Genomic DNA, 17,971 nt, shown 5'->3' with positions numbered 1-17,971 from the left:
ATACTAACTTCCTTCTCTGGGTCATTACGACACAGGGATACCACGTGTGTAATTTTGTTTTTAATTTTTTACAAAGTAAAAGGAAAAAAGAAGTGTTTTTATTTTTTTACTTTTTTTCATTTTTTTTAAATTTTTTTTTTTACATTTTTTGTCTCCTTAGGGGACTTTCACAGAGACCCATCATGATTACATTGCAGGGGTCCGATAGCCTCAGCCCTTTACATGCTGTGGTCGCATAGACCGTGGCATATACAGGGTTAAACAGCAGAGATCAGAGGTTTTCTCCATTCTCTGCTGTGTAAGAGCTAGTGCCCAGCTATCCTCAGACAGAGGGAACCCCCCCTCCCTCTGTCAGCCCTTCACATGTTGCGGTCTCACAGACCGCAGCATGTAAAGGGTTAACACAGCAGAGATCAGAGGTTTTCTCCATTCTCTGCTGTGTAAGAGTTGGTGCCTGGCTATCCTCTGACAGCCAAGCACCAGCTCTCCCTGCCACGGAGACCATCGGCTGGCTTCTGACAAGCCGACGGTCTCCATGGCAACTTGTAACCAAAGCAATGCAGGAGTTTGAAAATGGAAGCGGGAAGTTGCTGGCAGATCGGCAATATATTCCTGCTTCTTTTTTCAAAGAACTGCACTGTTTTGTGTGGGTCTGTGCAAGCAGAGCACAATGCCACAGCTTATGGCATTGTGCTCTGCAGGTCTTATAGTGAAACATAGCCCACAAATTTTTCGGGCTATATCGCTATGAGCAGTGGAGCTCGTCCTGGAAAATTTTCGGGGTTAAAGGTGTTTTCCAACACTCTGATTCTGATAACCTATCCTTAGCGATTCTTCACTTGTACAAGTTTCTTTACCTTTGTTAGTGCAGCAGTATGATCTTCACCACAGCAGATATGTACAATTTTCTGACTACGCAAAGATTTGAGAAGACACGGACAAAATCTGTCTGTAGGTAGAAAAATTAACGTGTGATTGACCAAAAAACTGACTGTATATTAGAAATAATATACAGTTTTATATAATCCCCAAAATAAACTAAGCTTTTCTACAGTCATTTTTTGATCAGCCCCAAGTATGCATAAAATCATTCTTACCCAATTCATCATTGAGACCAAGCTGTCCGAATTTATTCCTTCCCCATCCGAAAACTGCTCCTGATGGTGTTAGAGCAAAACTATGTGCTCCCCCAGCAGCAATCTGATGAAAGGGGATACCAGATAAAGACTTTAAGTGTCTGGGTGTTGTCTCTTTTTTACTTTCACAGCCCAATCCAAGTTGGCCAAATCTGTTGTCTCCCCAAACAAAAATGTTACTGTCTGTGGAATAAAACAGAAATGATACAAGGAAATACACAGTGTTTCAGATGCTTTTGTTTTCTTTTAACATAACTGCAAAGTTAAAGTAGTTGTCCGGGACTTTTAGTATTGGTTATGTATACTCAGGATAGGTCATCAATAGTAAACCAGCGCCACATGGGATTTCCCATTGATCAGCTGATAGCCAGGCCCACTGTCAGCGCAGACAGCACTGGAAGCAGATAGCGCTGTCAACACTGCAATGGCCTGGTTTGGTACTAGAGGCACAGCTCCCCATGCATTCAATGGAAGCCGTGAGTGCAGTACTTAACCAAGCTGCTGCAATACAGACAGCACTAGCTGATTTCATCAATGTCTATTCTGATAGTGGGCCCAGCCGATCAACTATTGATAGCCTTTCCCAAGGATTCATCATCAACGGTAAAAGTCCCAGGCAACTCCTTTAACAAGTTAATGGCTACATAGTTTTCAATAATAACATTTAAAAGACTACCCTGTTTAGGAACAGCCCTTCACAGTCTATTAGCTTATACTGTGGTAATGGGGATCCAGAGTGTATGGCACATGAAGATCTATAATTTCCAATGTCAGATAGTCTATAGATTTCATTAGGTGCCGTGTAATGCGTCAACCACTGGGCGATTCGCCTTCTAGATCAAGTAGTCACAGTTGGCATTAGAGTCAATAAAAGCAGTATAGTGAGGCTGCTTGTATTGAATAGGACCACTTTGATCACATTTTTAGTTTCTATACAGATCTCAGCACAGGCTGGGATGTCCAGTTACAAAAAGATATATAATCCATGCACGGAACTATGTGTCACTCATACAGGCCCCAGCATTATCTGTGGAGCATTCCATAATGCTCTTTATGGGCTCTTATCGTAGTCACTTCTGATGATTAGACAGCTCTCTGTCATACAGTTATAATAAAGATGACAACCATTCAGAATCTCATCTTATTTAGAATAATATGGAGGGGAGGATTACATGGTCCTCCCAGCAGGCAGACTTGGCACTGGTTCTAGCTCTCCGTGTAATGTTGTGCTAAGGCATCATGGGCTTAATAATATAGCACAGATATAGAGAAAGGTGAAATGTAAGATTCAACATGCTTTTTGTTCAGAAGCAAAGAGGTGGATGAACTGCAGAAAAAGAAGTACAATATACATAAAAGTAGCCCAGAGTAATAGACAATTAGAGGGGTGTGTGGTGGTTTCAACGGAAAGTTGTGTTCCCTCTGGAGGGTAAAATTTAATGTGAGCCACAAGAAACCTTGCTAAGCTGACAAGTTTTAAGTGCACAATAAACTAGTAGTACTACTATTGACTCATTACCTCTGGAGAGCGAGACAGAGTGCATATGACCACAGGCTACCTGCACAATCTGCACAGCAGATAAACTCTTTATATTCCTGGGGAAGCAAAGAAAAAAATATGTTTACAGTAACAAAGAAAACACTATGTATAAGGTCTATAGACTGCCAAGTAATTATGTGTCAGATACATTTCAAAGTACATATATTTGTGTAGAAGCTAAATATCAGACATTCACTAGTGTCTCACCAAGTACTGTGTTTCCCCAAAAATAAGCTCTAACTACACTACATGTTAAAAAAAAGGCTATACTCACCTAGCAGCTGGTGTTCGCGGCCCTCACGCTGGGCTGAGGCGCTGCTGCAGGCTTCCGTGTCCTCCTGCACGCTGACAGAGCAGTACTTCCCGGTAGCAAGGCTTGAATACCCCGCCTCCAGCAAGCTAATGCTCTAATTGGGTATTTGAGAGCCGCATCAGCCAATGAAGGCTGGCGCTCAATTAACCAATTACAGCCATTCAATGAATGGCTGGTTAATTGAAAATAATAATGTATGCAAATAAGGATTTTAAATCACTTTCCATAGACTATAACTGAGGTTTTTTTTATTCAAAAACAGAAGAAAGGGTGGCTTCACATCTGCATTGTGACCTCTGCTCAGCGGTTCCATCGCAGATCAGCACAAAATACCGGAAGAAAATATTTTTTTTCGGCTAAAAGCCGGGCAGCTGAGTGGAAGCCGAACGGACCCCATTATAGTCAATGGAGTCCGTTCGGCGGTCTTCAGTTTCATACTAAGACGTAGCGATTCGGCCATGGGATTTCCCTTTCCTGTTTTTTGAACAGAGCAGGAAAGTGGAACCCCTGACAAACAAACATGACAGTAAAAAGTAAAACTGTGCAAATAGATTCATAAATTTGCATTAGTTCCACATCAAAATCCACCAAACAGGTCAAATCTGGATTTAAAATATGCTTTCCTGAAAGCGACCTTATTGGGTGAATTAGCTACATGTTCGAAGACTATAAAGCTGTCCATAATACGTGTGCAATAATTACGCTGGAGGCCATTACCTTGGTACTCTGACATATTCTTCTATTATTGAAAGACCTAGCTGTCCATTCTTAGCCAGCCCCCAAGAAAACATTTGACCTTTGTCATTTAGTGCAAGTGTGTGCGCTTCCCCGCACGAGACTGCAACGATATTCTGAGCATCAAGGGCTCCAACTTGCTCTGGGAAAAAAGGGACAACATTATTTATACTCAGGGATCTCAATCTGGATTAGGAATACAGTCATAAATCAGATTTTGTGAGCACACTTGGCATATATAAAGGAGTATTCCAATTACCGTGATTAGGATTAAAGGTGCTACTATTTAAAAAAAATATAAAACTTCCTAATGTAATCTTGTTCGAGTCCCCTAATGTACTTCTATAGTAGACGTAAGGAACAGAACAGAACCGCATGGACTGTAAAGTAAGGTACGTCTTACACATGAGGTGGTGACAGACATCGGGAAGGCTTTCCGATACAAATGGGGGAGGGGGGGGGGGGGGATTTAAAAAATTCATCATATAACTGGAATACTCCTATAAAAGTGAACTTTCACTTCTGCACTTCTCATTAGTTGAAACCACGTGCTAAGCCCTTTAGGCTGGGTTCTCACAGGGAGGAATCCGTCCGGAAATCTTGTGGCTTTGCCGCAGCGAAAAAACACAAGATTTCCACCAGGAAAGCGCAGCTTCAAAAACCGCGGCACCTAGCGGCTGCATGCTCTTCCATTGCGGCCGGCGTTCCCATAGAGAGTAGCGCGGCCGTAACAGAAAAAAATAAAAAATAGACATGCTGTGGCCGGGGAATTTGCGCTTAAGCGTCAGCTTTGCCGCGACGGATTGGCCGTCTCATGTAAACGACATTTGCGACAAATCTTGTCTATGTGGCTGGCCAACCCCGAGATTAGCGTCCGCAGGCGGATTTGCTGCAGCGAGATTCCAGATGGAATTTCCGCCCTGTGTGAAGCCAGCCTTACAATTCGCTAGAAAGCAGGAGGTCATTTTACTTTCAGAAAGGAGATCTTTGAATGCATAATGGAGGTTGTCCTACAGAAGTCGTGCGTGTACCTTAAAAGGTGTATTTTCCCATCTGACACTTTCAGGGCCCATTTTCTGGATATGCCATGACAATCTGATAGTTGCAGGTCCCACCTCTATCTCTAGTTCTGGCCCTCACTGCCCCAACCGGCCAAGCAGGCTTCACTACACGGCTTCTGTAACTCCCACAGAAGTCAACGGAAGCCAGGCTAACCACAGCACAGCGAGCTATGCCATTTCTATACCTCAGGAGCTATGCTACACCAAGTACAATGAGATGTAAAGGTAACATGAATTCTGATGCGGATTTTGGCACAGGAGCAGGAAAGCGGAATCCCCAGCGCAGGTATAAAACTCTAAATAAACTGTACAGTCATACAGACCTTACCTGGCTTTTTTCTGCCTTTGTCATGACCTAGTTGTCCTAAGTCATTACACCCACACGTATAGACGGTCCCATCATCCAGTACAAAAACAGTATGCCTGCTTCCACAGCCAACATCCCGAACTACTTTGTTGAAGAAGAAGTGACATCTTCTGGGCTCCACCACTATTTCTTCATCAATTCCACCTAGTCCCAGCTGTCCAAAGGAAGCGTTTCCCCAGCACAACATGTTTGCAGGGGTTCATATATCACAGATATTCCAGGATTGCAGACTGATGAGGCTCTTTCAGCGGTAGGACATTGGAGGGCTGCAAGAATTGAATGAAATATCAAAAATCAATTGAAACAGCAGAATGACGTTCTGATAGACAAAAGCAAAAGGAATATAACTAACAAGACGTCTGGCTAGAATTCCAAGGAAATGGACGGAGCAGCCAGCTGCCAAGTAGTGCCGTCTCTGGGAAGCGTTACTTGCATGACAGCTCTTCTAGTCAGAGCTTAATCCAATAAGTTTTTAGAACGTGACATAAATGTGTGCTGGTACAAAGCATCCAAATACAGATATGCATCACTCCATGCACACAACCATATAAAGGATTAGTAATCTGGTTGCCATAGGGTTCTACGAGCCCATACTGCACCTTTACAGGCCTCCAAGATATATAGAGATATTTTTTAGAGAAAACAATTGGATACATGCATCACCCCAAATCATTGCAGACACTTTTTTAGTAGAAGCACTCCAAGGTAGGATATGGTGCTCCATAAAGGAGTCATATGGACACTTAGGGACACCATGTGCACAATCATCTTAGCAAGTCGTTGCATGAAACTTGTCTTGTCTTAGCTGCAATTAACTAATGAGTCCAGAGCTCTGCACTGGCAATGAGGAAGGACGACGTACGATATGAGGATACAATAGCAATGCACATTATCACTGAAGTCCTAGCTGAGTCTTTCTGAAGAAATCCACCACTTGTTGTCTATCCTAAGCCATTTATGTATTGGTACATACTCTTGAATAAGACAAGGTTCCCTTTAACTACATTATGGGGCTCAAAAAGGTGAAGGAACGGGGACTCCAAGGAGCAGTGTTTCAGTTTTACCAAGTCGCCAATTCCAGTGCTCTGCCCCCGCGATGTTGACGCACGTACACGACTCTTTTCAGATGGCTTTGGGCATGCATTCTCCTATAGAAATGAATGGGGATGCGTACCATCTGAAGAGAGTCATGCCATTTGCACAAACCAACTTCGCAGGGACATAGTGCTAGGATGGAGCACCCGATGAGTGTGAAAAGCTCTTTGGACTTACTGTTCTCTCCCCTTTGAGCACCATAAAACAGTTTAATGGTGATGACAGGTTCTCTTTAAGAGATGTTACATCCAGATATTTGTATTTGGGAGACTAAGCAAGAACTACAATTAAGGATGAATGCATACACACAATAAAGAAGAAGCTGGATACACCCGCGGGAAAGCCGGTCCCTAAAGTAAGACATAGTATGACAGATTTAAGTCTTAAAGGGAACCTGCTGCCAACATGGTGACACCAATGCCAACCAGGGAATAATCAATTACAGAGTAGTCCAAAAGGTGGAGGAGTTATAGCAGCTAATGCCCTCAGAACTTGTAGAACTGATGTGTAATTATTCCTGCAGTGTATATAGATTAAGCCCGGAGAGTCCACTGTAATTTAAATTCAGAGAGTGCGCTCCAATCCCAGGCCATTCTGTCCAATTCACGGTCCTGCCCAAATCAGCATAGAACGGCACAGGCGCAGATCAATTAGTCCCATTGTGGGCAGAATCGACTGGCTCTTCTGCACATGCGCCAGTTCATGGCACGGCAGGTTTGGACAGGACTGTGGATGACATAGGAGACATCATCCACGTCCCTTGGTGGGGGTTGGAGCGCACTGTAGGCAGCAGAGACGGTCCGGGCTTTATTTACATACAACATGGGAATAACTAACATCAATTTTACAGCGTAAATAGGCAATAACCAATATAAAACCACAATCTTCGGACTGCTTTGCAGTTGATCACTCCCTAGTTGCCTCTGGTATCACCAGCTCCAAGGTGGTTACCGGTTCCATAATGCGGGAAGCTAAAGTGGTATTCCATTTGTGAAGCACATTTTTAAACCATTCCAGATATGAAAGTTGTTGGCGCCATGTTTACGCACAGCTGGTTACAGGTATAAATCTGGTAGCCATTACCTTCTTATCCTGTCCTTCACTTTTGATGTTTCTCCTCTTACTATTTTCCAAGAGGGCCACCGAATCCCTGCCGATACGGAGCTTGAAACTACACTTCCCGCAATTTGCCGCTCTATATTTCTTTTCTGTGCATGTGTCCGCTAAGAGCTACCCTGTCGTTGAACAATAATCAAGTCCTGAGAGCCAAAGAGAAAAAAAAGTCGTTCCTACTGAGCATGCCCGACCTGTAGTGCAGGAATGCCTACAGGACGTATCCAGGGCAACCTGGGAATAAACACTTCTAAAGTGCCAGGAGAAGGTGATGGTTTATAGAGCGACAGACAAAAAATCCAAAGCAGAACCATATTGCAAACTTTAATAACATTTGATAGCAACTTTGTGTAACAGGAATACCCCATTAATTTCAAAATCGATTATCCACATCTGAACTAAACAGACGATCCCAGAGGCAATTCTTCTCTATACAACTAAATAGACTGACAGGGACAGAAACCATGTGAAACAGAAAACAAAGAGGTCCCCAACTCACATATTAAACCCGGATTTCTATCTCTATGCAGTTTTCTACATGAAAAATGGAAACCTGAGATGAAAGCAGCGCTACAAGAAAAAACAAAAAGTGTGAAAGCCCCTGACACGGCACGCACGACTCTTTCTGAACACTGCGCCATTTATAATACAGAATTAAACAACCGTGGAATTACAAAAAGCAGAGTCATTGGCAAACACTATTCTACTAGAGCGTTCCATGCCATCTAGAGGGAAAAATATTTAACTTCACGTAGAAACAAATCGCAACAAACAAAGCCGGATGTGGTAGAAAAGTCAAGTAAATGCAGCGGCACATGACAGTCAAAGTACACGACTGTGGCAAGGAGCACAAGCAGATGTTACGTAATAACCAGGAGAGATCATTTTTAAAATAAACTATTCTGTTGCTAACATTTACTGTAACTTCCCAAATCTAACAATCTCCCACATCTCATGGCATAAATGTCTGATAATGGAGGTCCCACCTATCTCCAGAACAAGAATCTCCCGACCTGACACCGAAGCCCCCGATGATCGAGCTGATAGAAACAACCAAACTGGATGTTCTAGCAGTTTCTGTAACTTCCACTGACTTTTAAGCAGAGAACAGCCAGTTCTGACGTTCCCATATTCCAGGCCATCAGTGACCCCCTCAGACACACTGTGACTCCTATCTCAAGCATGTCTGGCTAAGGCCAGGCTCACACGAGCGTATAACGCAGCATTGTACCGATCTGTGAGCAGTCTATTGCTGCATAGGGCAACGATTCTGCACTGCACATGAATGGGTCAATAGAAAGCAATGTATTTTCATTGACTCCATCGAGCAGGTAACAAGCGGTGAGGTTATGATCGCGTGAGCCTGCCCTTAGATGGGAATACACCTTCAAGGAAGGATTCATACACACTGTTTTCCAGCGTTTCTGGAGACAAAAAATGCTGTAGCTAGACGTTATCCAGTTGTACGCCATTGATTGCCTGTCGTTAGGATAGGTCATTAATAGTAGATTTGGGGGATTCTGCTGCCTGGGATCCCTGCTGATCAGCTGTTTGTTAGGTCAGTGATCTTCTGCAGGAAGCAGATAGCTCTGTTCCCACTGCAGTGGCAAAGGTTGGTATTACAAGCAATGTTCTCATTCACTTCAATGCCTATAATACCAAGCCTGGCCACTGCAATGAGAAAGGAGCTGTCTGCTTCCGGCAGAATTCAGCCCAGTGCACCAGTGCCATTGTCCAGCGAACAACTGATCTGTTTGGTAAGTCAGTGCGTCTTATAAAGCAAATAAAGAAGGTGGAACAATACCTCTGCAGCGCCACCTATTGGATGGCAGCATTGCTTTAAATCAAATTCGAACCCGGACAGCAGCTGTGTGATAAGGATTGCACATCTTCATCACGCAGCTGATGGCTGAGTTCACTCCACAGCATGGGAGGAGAGCACTGCCATGTACCACTGACTCATGGCGAGCACTGGTGTGAACTGCTGCTGCTCCCCCGCTTCAACCAATCAGCTTATTCCCCTCTTCCCACCGTACTACGCTGCTGTTACAGAGCTCCGCTGCTCCTGGTGTGGAGGAGAAAGGAAAGGAGTTCCTGTATTATCCCCTGCACTGTCACCTAAAGTGCCTGGGTTAGTTCAAAATAAATGTTTTTCTATTTTCCTCCTCTAAAACCTAGGTGCGTCTTATACAGCGAAAAAAACTATATATAATTACTGCGTACTGGAGAACTATATAGAGCTCTCCCATTGGCCCTTCCCATACCCTGTATTATTGCAAACTATAATACTATTATAAAAAAATAATAATCCCCTTTCTACCTTATAGCACTAGTTGGGACAAGTCGATGACATCAGTATGAAACATTATTTTCCTATTTTCTGTCGTCTAAAGCCTGGGTGCATGATATTGACATTTTTGCTCCAGTTTAACATATTATTACGATGAGAATGACACCCTGTGCATCTTCCTACGCCCAATAGTTTCTGAGATAGGACTTATCAAAAATTATGGTTGTCGGTGACCTTCAGAAATTGCAAACTACTTATCAGTAGCAGTGCACACATTGCAATGGGAGTAAATATTCACAAACTGTGGTCCATCCGCACGCAGCAAGAGGAGGAGGTTAATACCCCTAATAATAATATTCCTTTATAGCACCAACATATCCCTCAGTGTACAACAAATCGGAAGTCACTGATTGCCAACCGTTTCCCTCTTCACCCCCTTTCTAGGAAGGCAGCTGTCAATCAGTAACTGGAGTCTGGGGTAAGCAGGAATCCCCCAGAGCTCATGAATCCCGAGGACTACCTCCCCCCAGTACGACGGGTGCAGTGCTACTGATAGGATGGAATTTCTGGGAAATAACATTACAAGCACAAAACTAATCATAGTGTCTGTCTGTACCTTATGAGCTCAGAGAGGGCAGGATCAAGTAATGACAAATGCCCTATAATAAGAAGATCTGTCATCCTACTGTACTGGCCTGTTTAAAGGGGGTTTTCCTGCAAATACAGAACTACTGATGACCTTATCCTCAGGAGGGATCATTAAGAGTTGATTGGCTTGGCTCCACTGCTTGGAACCCCAAATCGATCAGCTACTGCTCTCAATGTTGCAACACACAGGGGTCCTTCTCCCCCCCTCCCCCCTTTTTTTCCCCCTTTCTCTTGCCCCAAGCCCCTACAATCCCCTATTTCTGGGATGCCTCAGTGGTAGGCTCCCTGTAGTTTGTTTGTTTTAATATTGTTAATTATGATCAGTTAATCTGTTAATTATGAAGATATAAAAGTTTAATAAAAACTGATTGAACTAAAGATCAATTATAAAAAACAAAAACAATAACAGCTGCACCTGCAATTACAAGCGCCCACCACTAGACAGGACGGAGCGAACTGCTTCCGTTCTGACCCCTGTGTATTGCAAGCGCTTTATTAGCTGATCAGCCAGGGTACTGAGAAGCGGACCGTAGCTGATCAACAATTGATCACCTACCCTAAGAGTAGGTCATCAATAGTATGTGTATCTTGACGCCACCAGAAGTAGTGGTCGAGTCAAGATACAAGCAGTTTGACAGGGGGCTGATGCACCCTGTTTCTGATTGGCTCTCATCCGTTCTTGGCCTTACAGGTCCTCCCAGCAGAAGCACAGCGGTTTCCGGCTCTCTTTCCCCATGCTCAGGAGCACAGAACAACCAGTGGCCTTCTCCACCTGTCTCCCCCATCCTGGGCCGCAACGTCGGCCTCCCAGCAGCAGTGGGAACTTTGAGGCCTCTCCGGCTCTATCCCCTGGAGCTGACAGCTAATTTTGGGGCCAATGAGTTGAGAAGCGGGGGTGGGGAGTTGTGGTACTGCACCGCTGAGATGGAATCACTGGCCGGCCAGGACGGGTACGCGGCAGCGTGGCGGGGAAAGTCTCCTAAGCTCAGCAATTTGTGGCCATGCAGAAACAGTCAACACTGCAGAGCGGCGGGTGGCCAGACTGGTAGCCCCAGAGCTCTGTGGCACATGGCTGCGGTGAGCGTGCAGGAGCAGCCAGCGGGGAACAGCGGTAAGGGGGACGCAGTTTAATGAGGCAAGCAATTTGGTAACACCGGGGGCTAAATAGCCTATGCTCCCCAGCTACAGGAATCCCACCCCAGCCAAAATGCAATAAACAGGCTGCTGCTAAGACCTACATCAAGACAGCCAATCGGGAGCCGGGGGTGTAACAGGGGCGGTTTTCCTGTCAAACCCTTAGCTTCTGGTGGCGTCAAGATACACTAATACCGGAGACAAGTCCACTCCGCTAAGTACAAATGTCCAAAAGAATAATTGTGCCGCTTGGTCCATAGCAGTTATCAAACTCCTCCAGTATCCAGAGCAGTCCGTACATACAAGATCCTCCTCTACAGCACATGTGTACACTGCACCCAAAGGGCTTTCTGGCTTGTGCGAGTAGCCATAATGCTCCTCTACACGCCATCTTATTATGAGTTTCGTTTCCTGTACACACACAGATGTGCTGGCTGAAGAAAGCAATTAGAGAAGTCCAAGGTCTCCTAGACAAGAACTGCCCACACAAGGATGAACTGCAGCTGAAAGATCACTCCACCCCCCACCTTGTCCCAGGTCAAGGGACCGTCATAATGCCCTATACTTTTTTATAGGCAGCGAACACAACGCTGTCCATACGCAATACATTGTATATGGGTGTTGATTTCAACCCAGTGAAACCGATCGGGAAATTAAAATTTAAAAAAAAAACACAGTAAGGCCCAATGCACACAGGAGGGCATATTTGCACTGCGGGACCCGGAGCGGGTATTCGAATCTGGATCTTGCTACAAATACTGCCCATAGACATGCTATGCAAAACGTTTTTCCATGCCCACGAGCGGAAATTAACTGCGATTTTCCACTCGCGGGGGAGAAAAGAAATGAAGTCGAAGCATGTCCAATTCTAGTGTGAGCCTCGCACGCACGGCTTCCATTGCAGTCAAAAGAAGCAGCCTGTCTCGCGGCGATTCGCCATGGATCCATGCCGTATGCGTTCGGCCTCACATTGTGCATGACCATGTGGGCATGTGCAGTACACTCGCACACCATACGCGGTCTCTGCCAGCAGACCGGCATTTACAAACACCAGTAAAATGCTGCAGGGACACGCAAAGAAATTCACCAGTACGACCGTTGACATGAGGCCTAAGGCCAGCTTCACACGGCCAGATGTTTATTGCAGAATCCATGGTCGGTGTCTGCATGGAGGATTCGCAGCAAATCTCATATACATTGGAAGGTATGTTAAAAAAAAAAAAATTTGCTTATTCATTTACTCTCACAGAAACAAATTGCGTATTCTGCGAGCAGAGGAAAAAAACCCTAAAAATCGCAAACTGATCTATTTTGCTGCGAATGGGCTCCACTGAAGTCAATGGAAGCCATCCAACCTTTGTCGGATGACGCGGGTACTTGCAGCCATCGCCTAGCAATGGTGCGGGAAAAACAAATATTTTTAAAAAAATTTGTAATGCACTGTAAAGGTCCGCGACCATCCGCAGTACAGGAAAAGCAGGTACACAGGGGTCGCCAGCCGGGGTCACAGCCAAATCCTGCATACGGATCGGGCTCTGCCGTGCGCAGCTGGCCTAAGGCATCTCCTAGGCCTCGTTTTCAGAGTCTTTGGCCGGCTGCACACAAAGCAATTTTTGCTGTGAAATACGCCATCGGCGCCCGCACGGAGGATCCGCAGCACATACCGTTCAAAACATGCTTTGTAAACTCGTTTTTTTACACTCAAAGAAACGAATTGTGGAGGAAAAAAAAAAAAAAAAAATCGCAGCATGCTCTATTTTGGTGTGGACGGCTTTCTTTGAAGTCAATGGAAGCCGTTCGACCTGCAGCCCATCCGCAATTGACATTGTGGTTAGGCCGTGGGTACCTGCGCCACTGCCTAGCCATGGGTGGGAAAAGAAAATATTTTAAATAATTAAAAAGAAAAAAATTAGGACTGCACATTATTGATGGTGAGCGTCTGCAATCATTTGCAGTACAGAAGAAATAGGTATGCGTGGGTCGCCGCCCGAGGTCAGAGCCAGAATCCACTGTGGGAACCCAGATGCAGAATGTGCAGCCGACCTTTGTCTAAAAACTGTATAAGTACTTCTTGTTCTGAAATAAATAGACATTGTCCTGATTCCACTCGTTCTGTGAGCAGCTCATAAACTTCAATTCGGGACACAAGGATATATCTGGAGCGCTCCATCGCGCTAACAACTGTATACTGGACCGAGTGCACGTCAGACTATACAGTCCATCGAAAATAATGCAAACCTGAGGGAAAAGAAGTGGGAATAAACCAAACGTGAAAAAAGATTAAAAAAACCTCAAAATTACAGTGAGAACAAATCACGTTGTGGGTAAAACATACATAAATGTATATAAGGAGCGATTAGGTAAGCACTAATATATAAAAAGACAATAGGCACATTGTACCAAACGCCACAGCCCATATGTGCAATGCTTCCACCAGCAATGTCACGCCGGCGCAGCCTCCACCCAATCGCTACAATCTGCAAGGAATCAACAAGTCCGACTCTCACCGCCACTTTACACACGAAACATTTGCGTGCGCAATACGCAGTAAATACAACCTATTGATTTCAATGGGTTTGTTCACAAGTCCATATTTTGGTTCCAATCAGTTTTTATTAAACATTTTCAATTAAAACAAAATAGTATTTCACAATATTGATCTCCCTGTATTTTTCTGTCGCAACATAGCTACATCGCATCTCTGCGCAATGCTTTTCTAACTGTGGCAGAGTATGTTAAATTTCCATTTCCAATAACAAGGGGAAAACGAACCTAACTGAGGGGAAAAGGGGGGGGGGGGGGGGATCGTGGGAAAGATCTTGCTCTCTCTAATCCGCTGGCTGCTATGGGTCGAGGCGGCCCGTGTTTAGCCAGTTCTTGAAGGCGTCTGAGGATCTCATGGCTACACATGGTCTCCAGAGTTCATATGAGTTGGTCCTCTCGCCCTCCTCCCGTGGGCCTTCTACTTCATATCTCATGAGCATGTTGAGTTTTTCCGTCCACAAAGTTCTTGTGGGAGGAGACGTGGAGCGCCATAGACCAGGGACAGACATCCTGACCGCTAGAATCACCAAGCGAAGTAGATCTGACTTGAACTTTGCCATGGACCCTGGTATCATGAGCAGGAGGGCCATCTTAGCTGTCAAGAACACCGTCGATCTGGTCATGTTGTTGTACAGAAGTTCTACGTTTTCCCACAGCTCTCTGATTGGGGGGCAGTCCCACCATATGTGGGTCATTGTTCTCGGACTGACCAGACATCTCCAGCATACTGGCGAGATCTGGGCGTCCATCTGGTGGAGTCTCGACGGTGTCCTATACCAGCGCGATAGGATTTTGAAGTTCTGCTCCTGAATTCTACCGAACCTGATGCTCTTATGACACATGCTAAAGGCCTTCTTCCAATCAAGACTGGTACACTCCACCCCCAGCTCGCACTCCCACTGTCCTGTGAAGTCGGGGCGGTTGTCCTGTCCCGCGGGTTATCAACAGTTTGTAAATTAATGAAATCCCGTGCTCCACAGGGGGTAGTCCCTAACGCCCGGATGCATAACACGCCACAAGTCCACTAGATGTAGTTTCCCTAGCTCTCTGAGAAGAGAGCGTGTTGCAACCCGCGAGACAGAGGACTTACCCGAAGAAGTGCCATGTTTCGAGTCGAACGCAAGGTTGAAGTCCCCTCCAAGTATGATGACCGTGACAAGTCCATATTTTGCATGCGCAATAAAATATGCATGTTCAATTTTCCCATGCATTTGCGCAGGGAAATAGAACATACGAGACGAATTAGGGATTTCAATGTACGGGACCGTGGCTGCAAGAATTTCTGGGAGGGGGGGGGGGGCGGGAGGAGGCAGAGAGGGGGTGGGAGCTTAGTGCACTGCCCCTGGCTCTTCCAGCCTCCTCCCCCTGCAGAGAGAGACTCCGTATATCAGCTGGGCGTGAAAACCCAGCCGATTTACAGTTGTCTGAATCCACCCTAAGGGCGCCCACCCACTGGCGATTTTTTTCCCTGCGAAATTCGCAGCATTTTTTTCTCTGCAGGGGTCTATGGGACTTGTAATGTTAAAATCGCGATCGCGCAAAATCGCAATTTACCGCGAAATCGCGATTTTGCGCGATCGCGATTTTAACATTACAAGTCCCATAGACCCCTGCAGAGAAAAAAATGCTGCGAATTTCGCAGGGAAAAAAAAAAATCGCCAGTGGGTGGGCGCCCTTAGGGCGCCTTCACACTGGCGAGAAAATAGTGCAAATATGAAACCAATGATTTTCAGTGGTTTCCTTCACATTTACGATGTTCTCACTCATGCGATGTTGCGAGGGAGAAAAAAAACGTGTGTCTTTCTGCATTTTGCTTCCCCATCCCCCATGTTTCCCTATGGTGCCTCCTTTTTATCACATTGAAAAGCATGAAACTGCAATATTCATGCGCTGCGATTACCATTAGTGAGTCCTGTTGACTTTCATGCTAAAAAAAAAAATAAAAAATTCACGGCCAAATTGCCTGAGAAAAACGCAGAAGGCAGAGATGTTTCTGCGCGAAAAGCAGCGTCGGCGCTCAAAAATTGCAGGAAAAAAAAATACACGGTATGACGTATTTCAGTGCGTATTACACCCCGCAAAAAGCCACTGAAGCGAATGGGCGGACGCAAATACGCAGGAAATGTGCGCATTCATGCATCATTTTAATGAGCCTTTCTACATTGTTTTTTGCCCCCTCAGATACGTAGAGGATTGGCCAACAGAAAAAACACGCCGGCGCAGCCAAAAAAGGCGAGCGCAAGCGATTACTGGTCGCGCAAATACGTAGTGTATTTACACAGATGAAATGCACTTACGTCCGAATGAACACGCCCCGGCAGCCACAGCCCGCCCTCGCGGCGGCCCCCCGGCAGCCACAGCCCGCCCTCGCGGCGGCCCCCCGGCAGCCACAGCCCGCCCTCGCGGCGGCACGGCCAGCGGGCCACAACGACCACAGTGGTGGGCCGCATTCAGCCCTTACGTTTTGTCACACGCGCCGCAGGGTGTCCATAGTGTAGGATAGCCGATGCCCACTGCCCTCCCCATGCCTGTACATCCAGGGGTGCAAAAGTTAGACAAAAACCTGCCATATACAGCCTCGGCGGAATAAACAGATCATGTGCGCATCCGCCTGTCTGTGGGGATCCTACAGGCAGCAGCACCTCCATGGCTGAGCGGCCTGTGAGCCGCAGACACGGCCATAAGGGAGCAGCACGCCCCAGGCACTGACAGCACGGGATGACAGGCAGCAAGCAGCGCCTCATGTCCACAGGCCGCAGGAGTGCCCACCGAGCGGCTCCATAGCAACCACTCACCCGCAGCCGCCCGCTCCATCCGCTGCTCCGCGGCTCAGTGACGTGAATAGTCCGCGCGGTGACGGAACATTCCAGGGCGTTCTGGGCTATTACCGGGAGGGGGAGCCGGAGCACCGAGCGCCTGCCGTGACGTCACCCATGGAAGCTGCCCGAAGCTTCCGGCGGAGGCCGCCGTGTGGTGGGGCTGTAGGGGCCGGCGACGTGGGGAGAGCCGGGGGGACAAGTGTTACATTACTGCTTATACATGGTCCCAGTCCGGCGACTGTGTGATGTGTAACCATGTGTGATATGTAACAATATGGAACAACGTGTGATATGTACCAATATGGGACAACGTGTGATATGTACCAATATGGAACAACGTGTGATATGCAACAATGTGTAACAACATGTGATATGTAACAATATGTAACAACGTGTGATATGTAACCATGTGTGATGTGTAACAACGTGTGATATGTAACAATATGGGACAACGTGTGATATGTACCAATATGGGACAACGTGTGATATGTACCAATATGGAACAACGTGTGATATGCAACAATGTGTAACAACGTGTGATATGTAACAACGTGTGATATGCAACAATATGTGATATGTACCAATATGGGACAACGTGTGATATGTACCAATATGGGACAACGTGTGATATGTACCAATATGGAACAACGTGTGATATGCAACAATGTGTAACAACATGTGATATGTAACAATATGTAACAACGTGTGATATGTAACCATGTGTGATGTGTAACAACGTGTGATATGTAACAATATGGGACAACGTGTGATATGTACCAATATGGGACAACGTGTGATATGTACCAATATGGAACAACGTGTGATATGCAACAATGTGTAACAACGTGTGATATGTAACAACGTGTGATATGCAACAATATGTAACAACGTGTGATATGTAACCATGTGTGATGTGTAACAACGTGTGATATGTAACAATATGGAACCATGTGTGATATGCAACAATATGGAACAACGTGTGATATGTAACCATGTGTGATATGCAACAATGTGTAACAACGTGTGATATGTAACAATATGGAACCATGTGTGGTATGCAACAACGTGTGATATGTAACAATATGGAACCATGTGTGATATGCAACAATATGGAACAACGTGTGATATGTAACCATGTGTGATATGCAACAATATGGAACAACGTGTGATATGTAA

The 17,971-nt window shown here is 45.6% G+C and overlaps 1 protein-coding gene across 3 annotated transcripts in view; it reads right to left on the bottom strand.

Annotated features, from left to right (window-relative positions):
- Positions 1–16,913, bottom strand: part of HERC4 (HECT and RLD domain containing E3 ubiquitin protein ligase 4) — a 62,634-nt gene extending 45,721 nt beyond the window's left edge. For 2 of the 3 annotated variants that reach the window (XM_066600683.1, XM_066600684.1), the window contains exons 1-6: positions 16,772–16,897; positions 5,114–5,418; positions 3,707–3,866; positions 2,656–2,732; positions 1,098–1,319; positions 858–949 (exon numbers count right to left, since the gene is read on the bottom strand). In XM_066600683.1, the coding sequence (XP_066456780.1) occupies positions 858–949; positions 1,098–1,319; positions 2,656–2,732; positions 3,707–3,866; positions 5,114–5,339 (777 nt within the window). In that variant the 5' untranslated portion in view covers positions 5,340–5,418; positions 16,772–16,897. Of the gene's footprint in view, positions 1–857; positions 950–1,097; positions 1,320–2,655; positions 2,733–3,706; positions 3,867–5,113; positions 5,419–16,771 lie in introns of all 3 variants that reach the window. The other variant, XR_010792608.1, reaches the window with a different exon arrangement.
- Between the last annotated feature and the right edge of the window lie 1,058 nt (positions 16,914–17,971).

The sequence above is a fragment of the Eleutherodactylus coqui genome, chromosome 4 (genome assembly GCF_035609145.1).
Source record: "Eleutherodactylus coqui strain aEleCoq1 chromosome 4, aEleCoq1.hap1, whole genome shotgun sequence".
Taxonomy (NCBI): domain Eukaryota; kingdom Metazoa; phylum Chordata; class Amphibia; order Anura; family Eleutherodactylidae; genus Eleutherodactylus; species Eleutherodactylus coqui.
The sequence above is the reverse complement of the archived record's forward strand: the minus strand, read 5'-3'. Positions and strand labels throughout refer to the sequence as shown.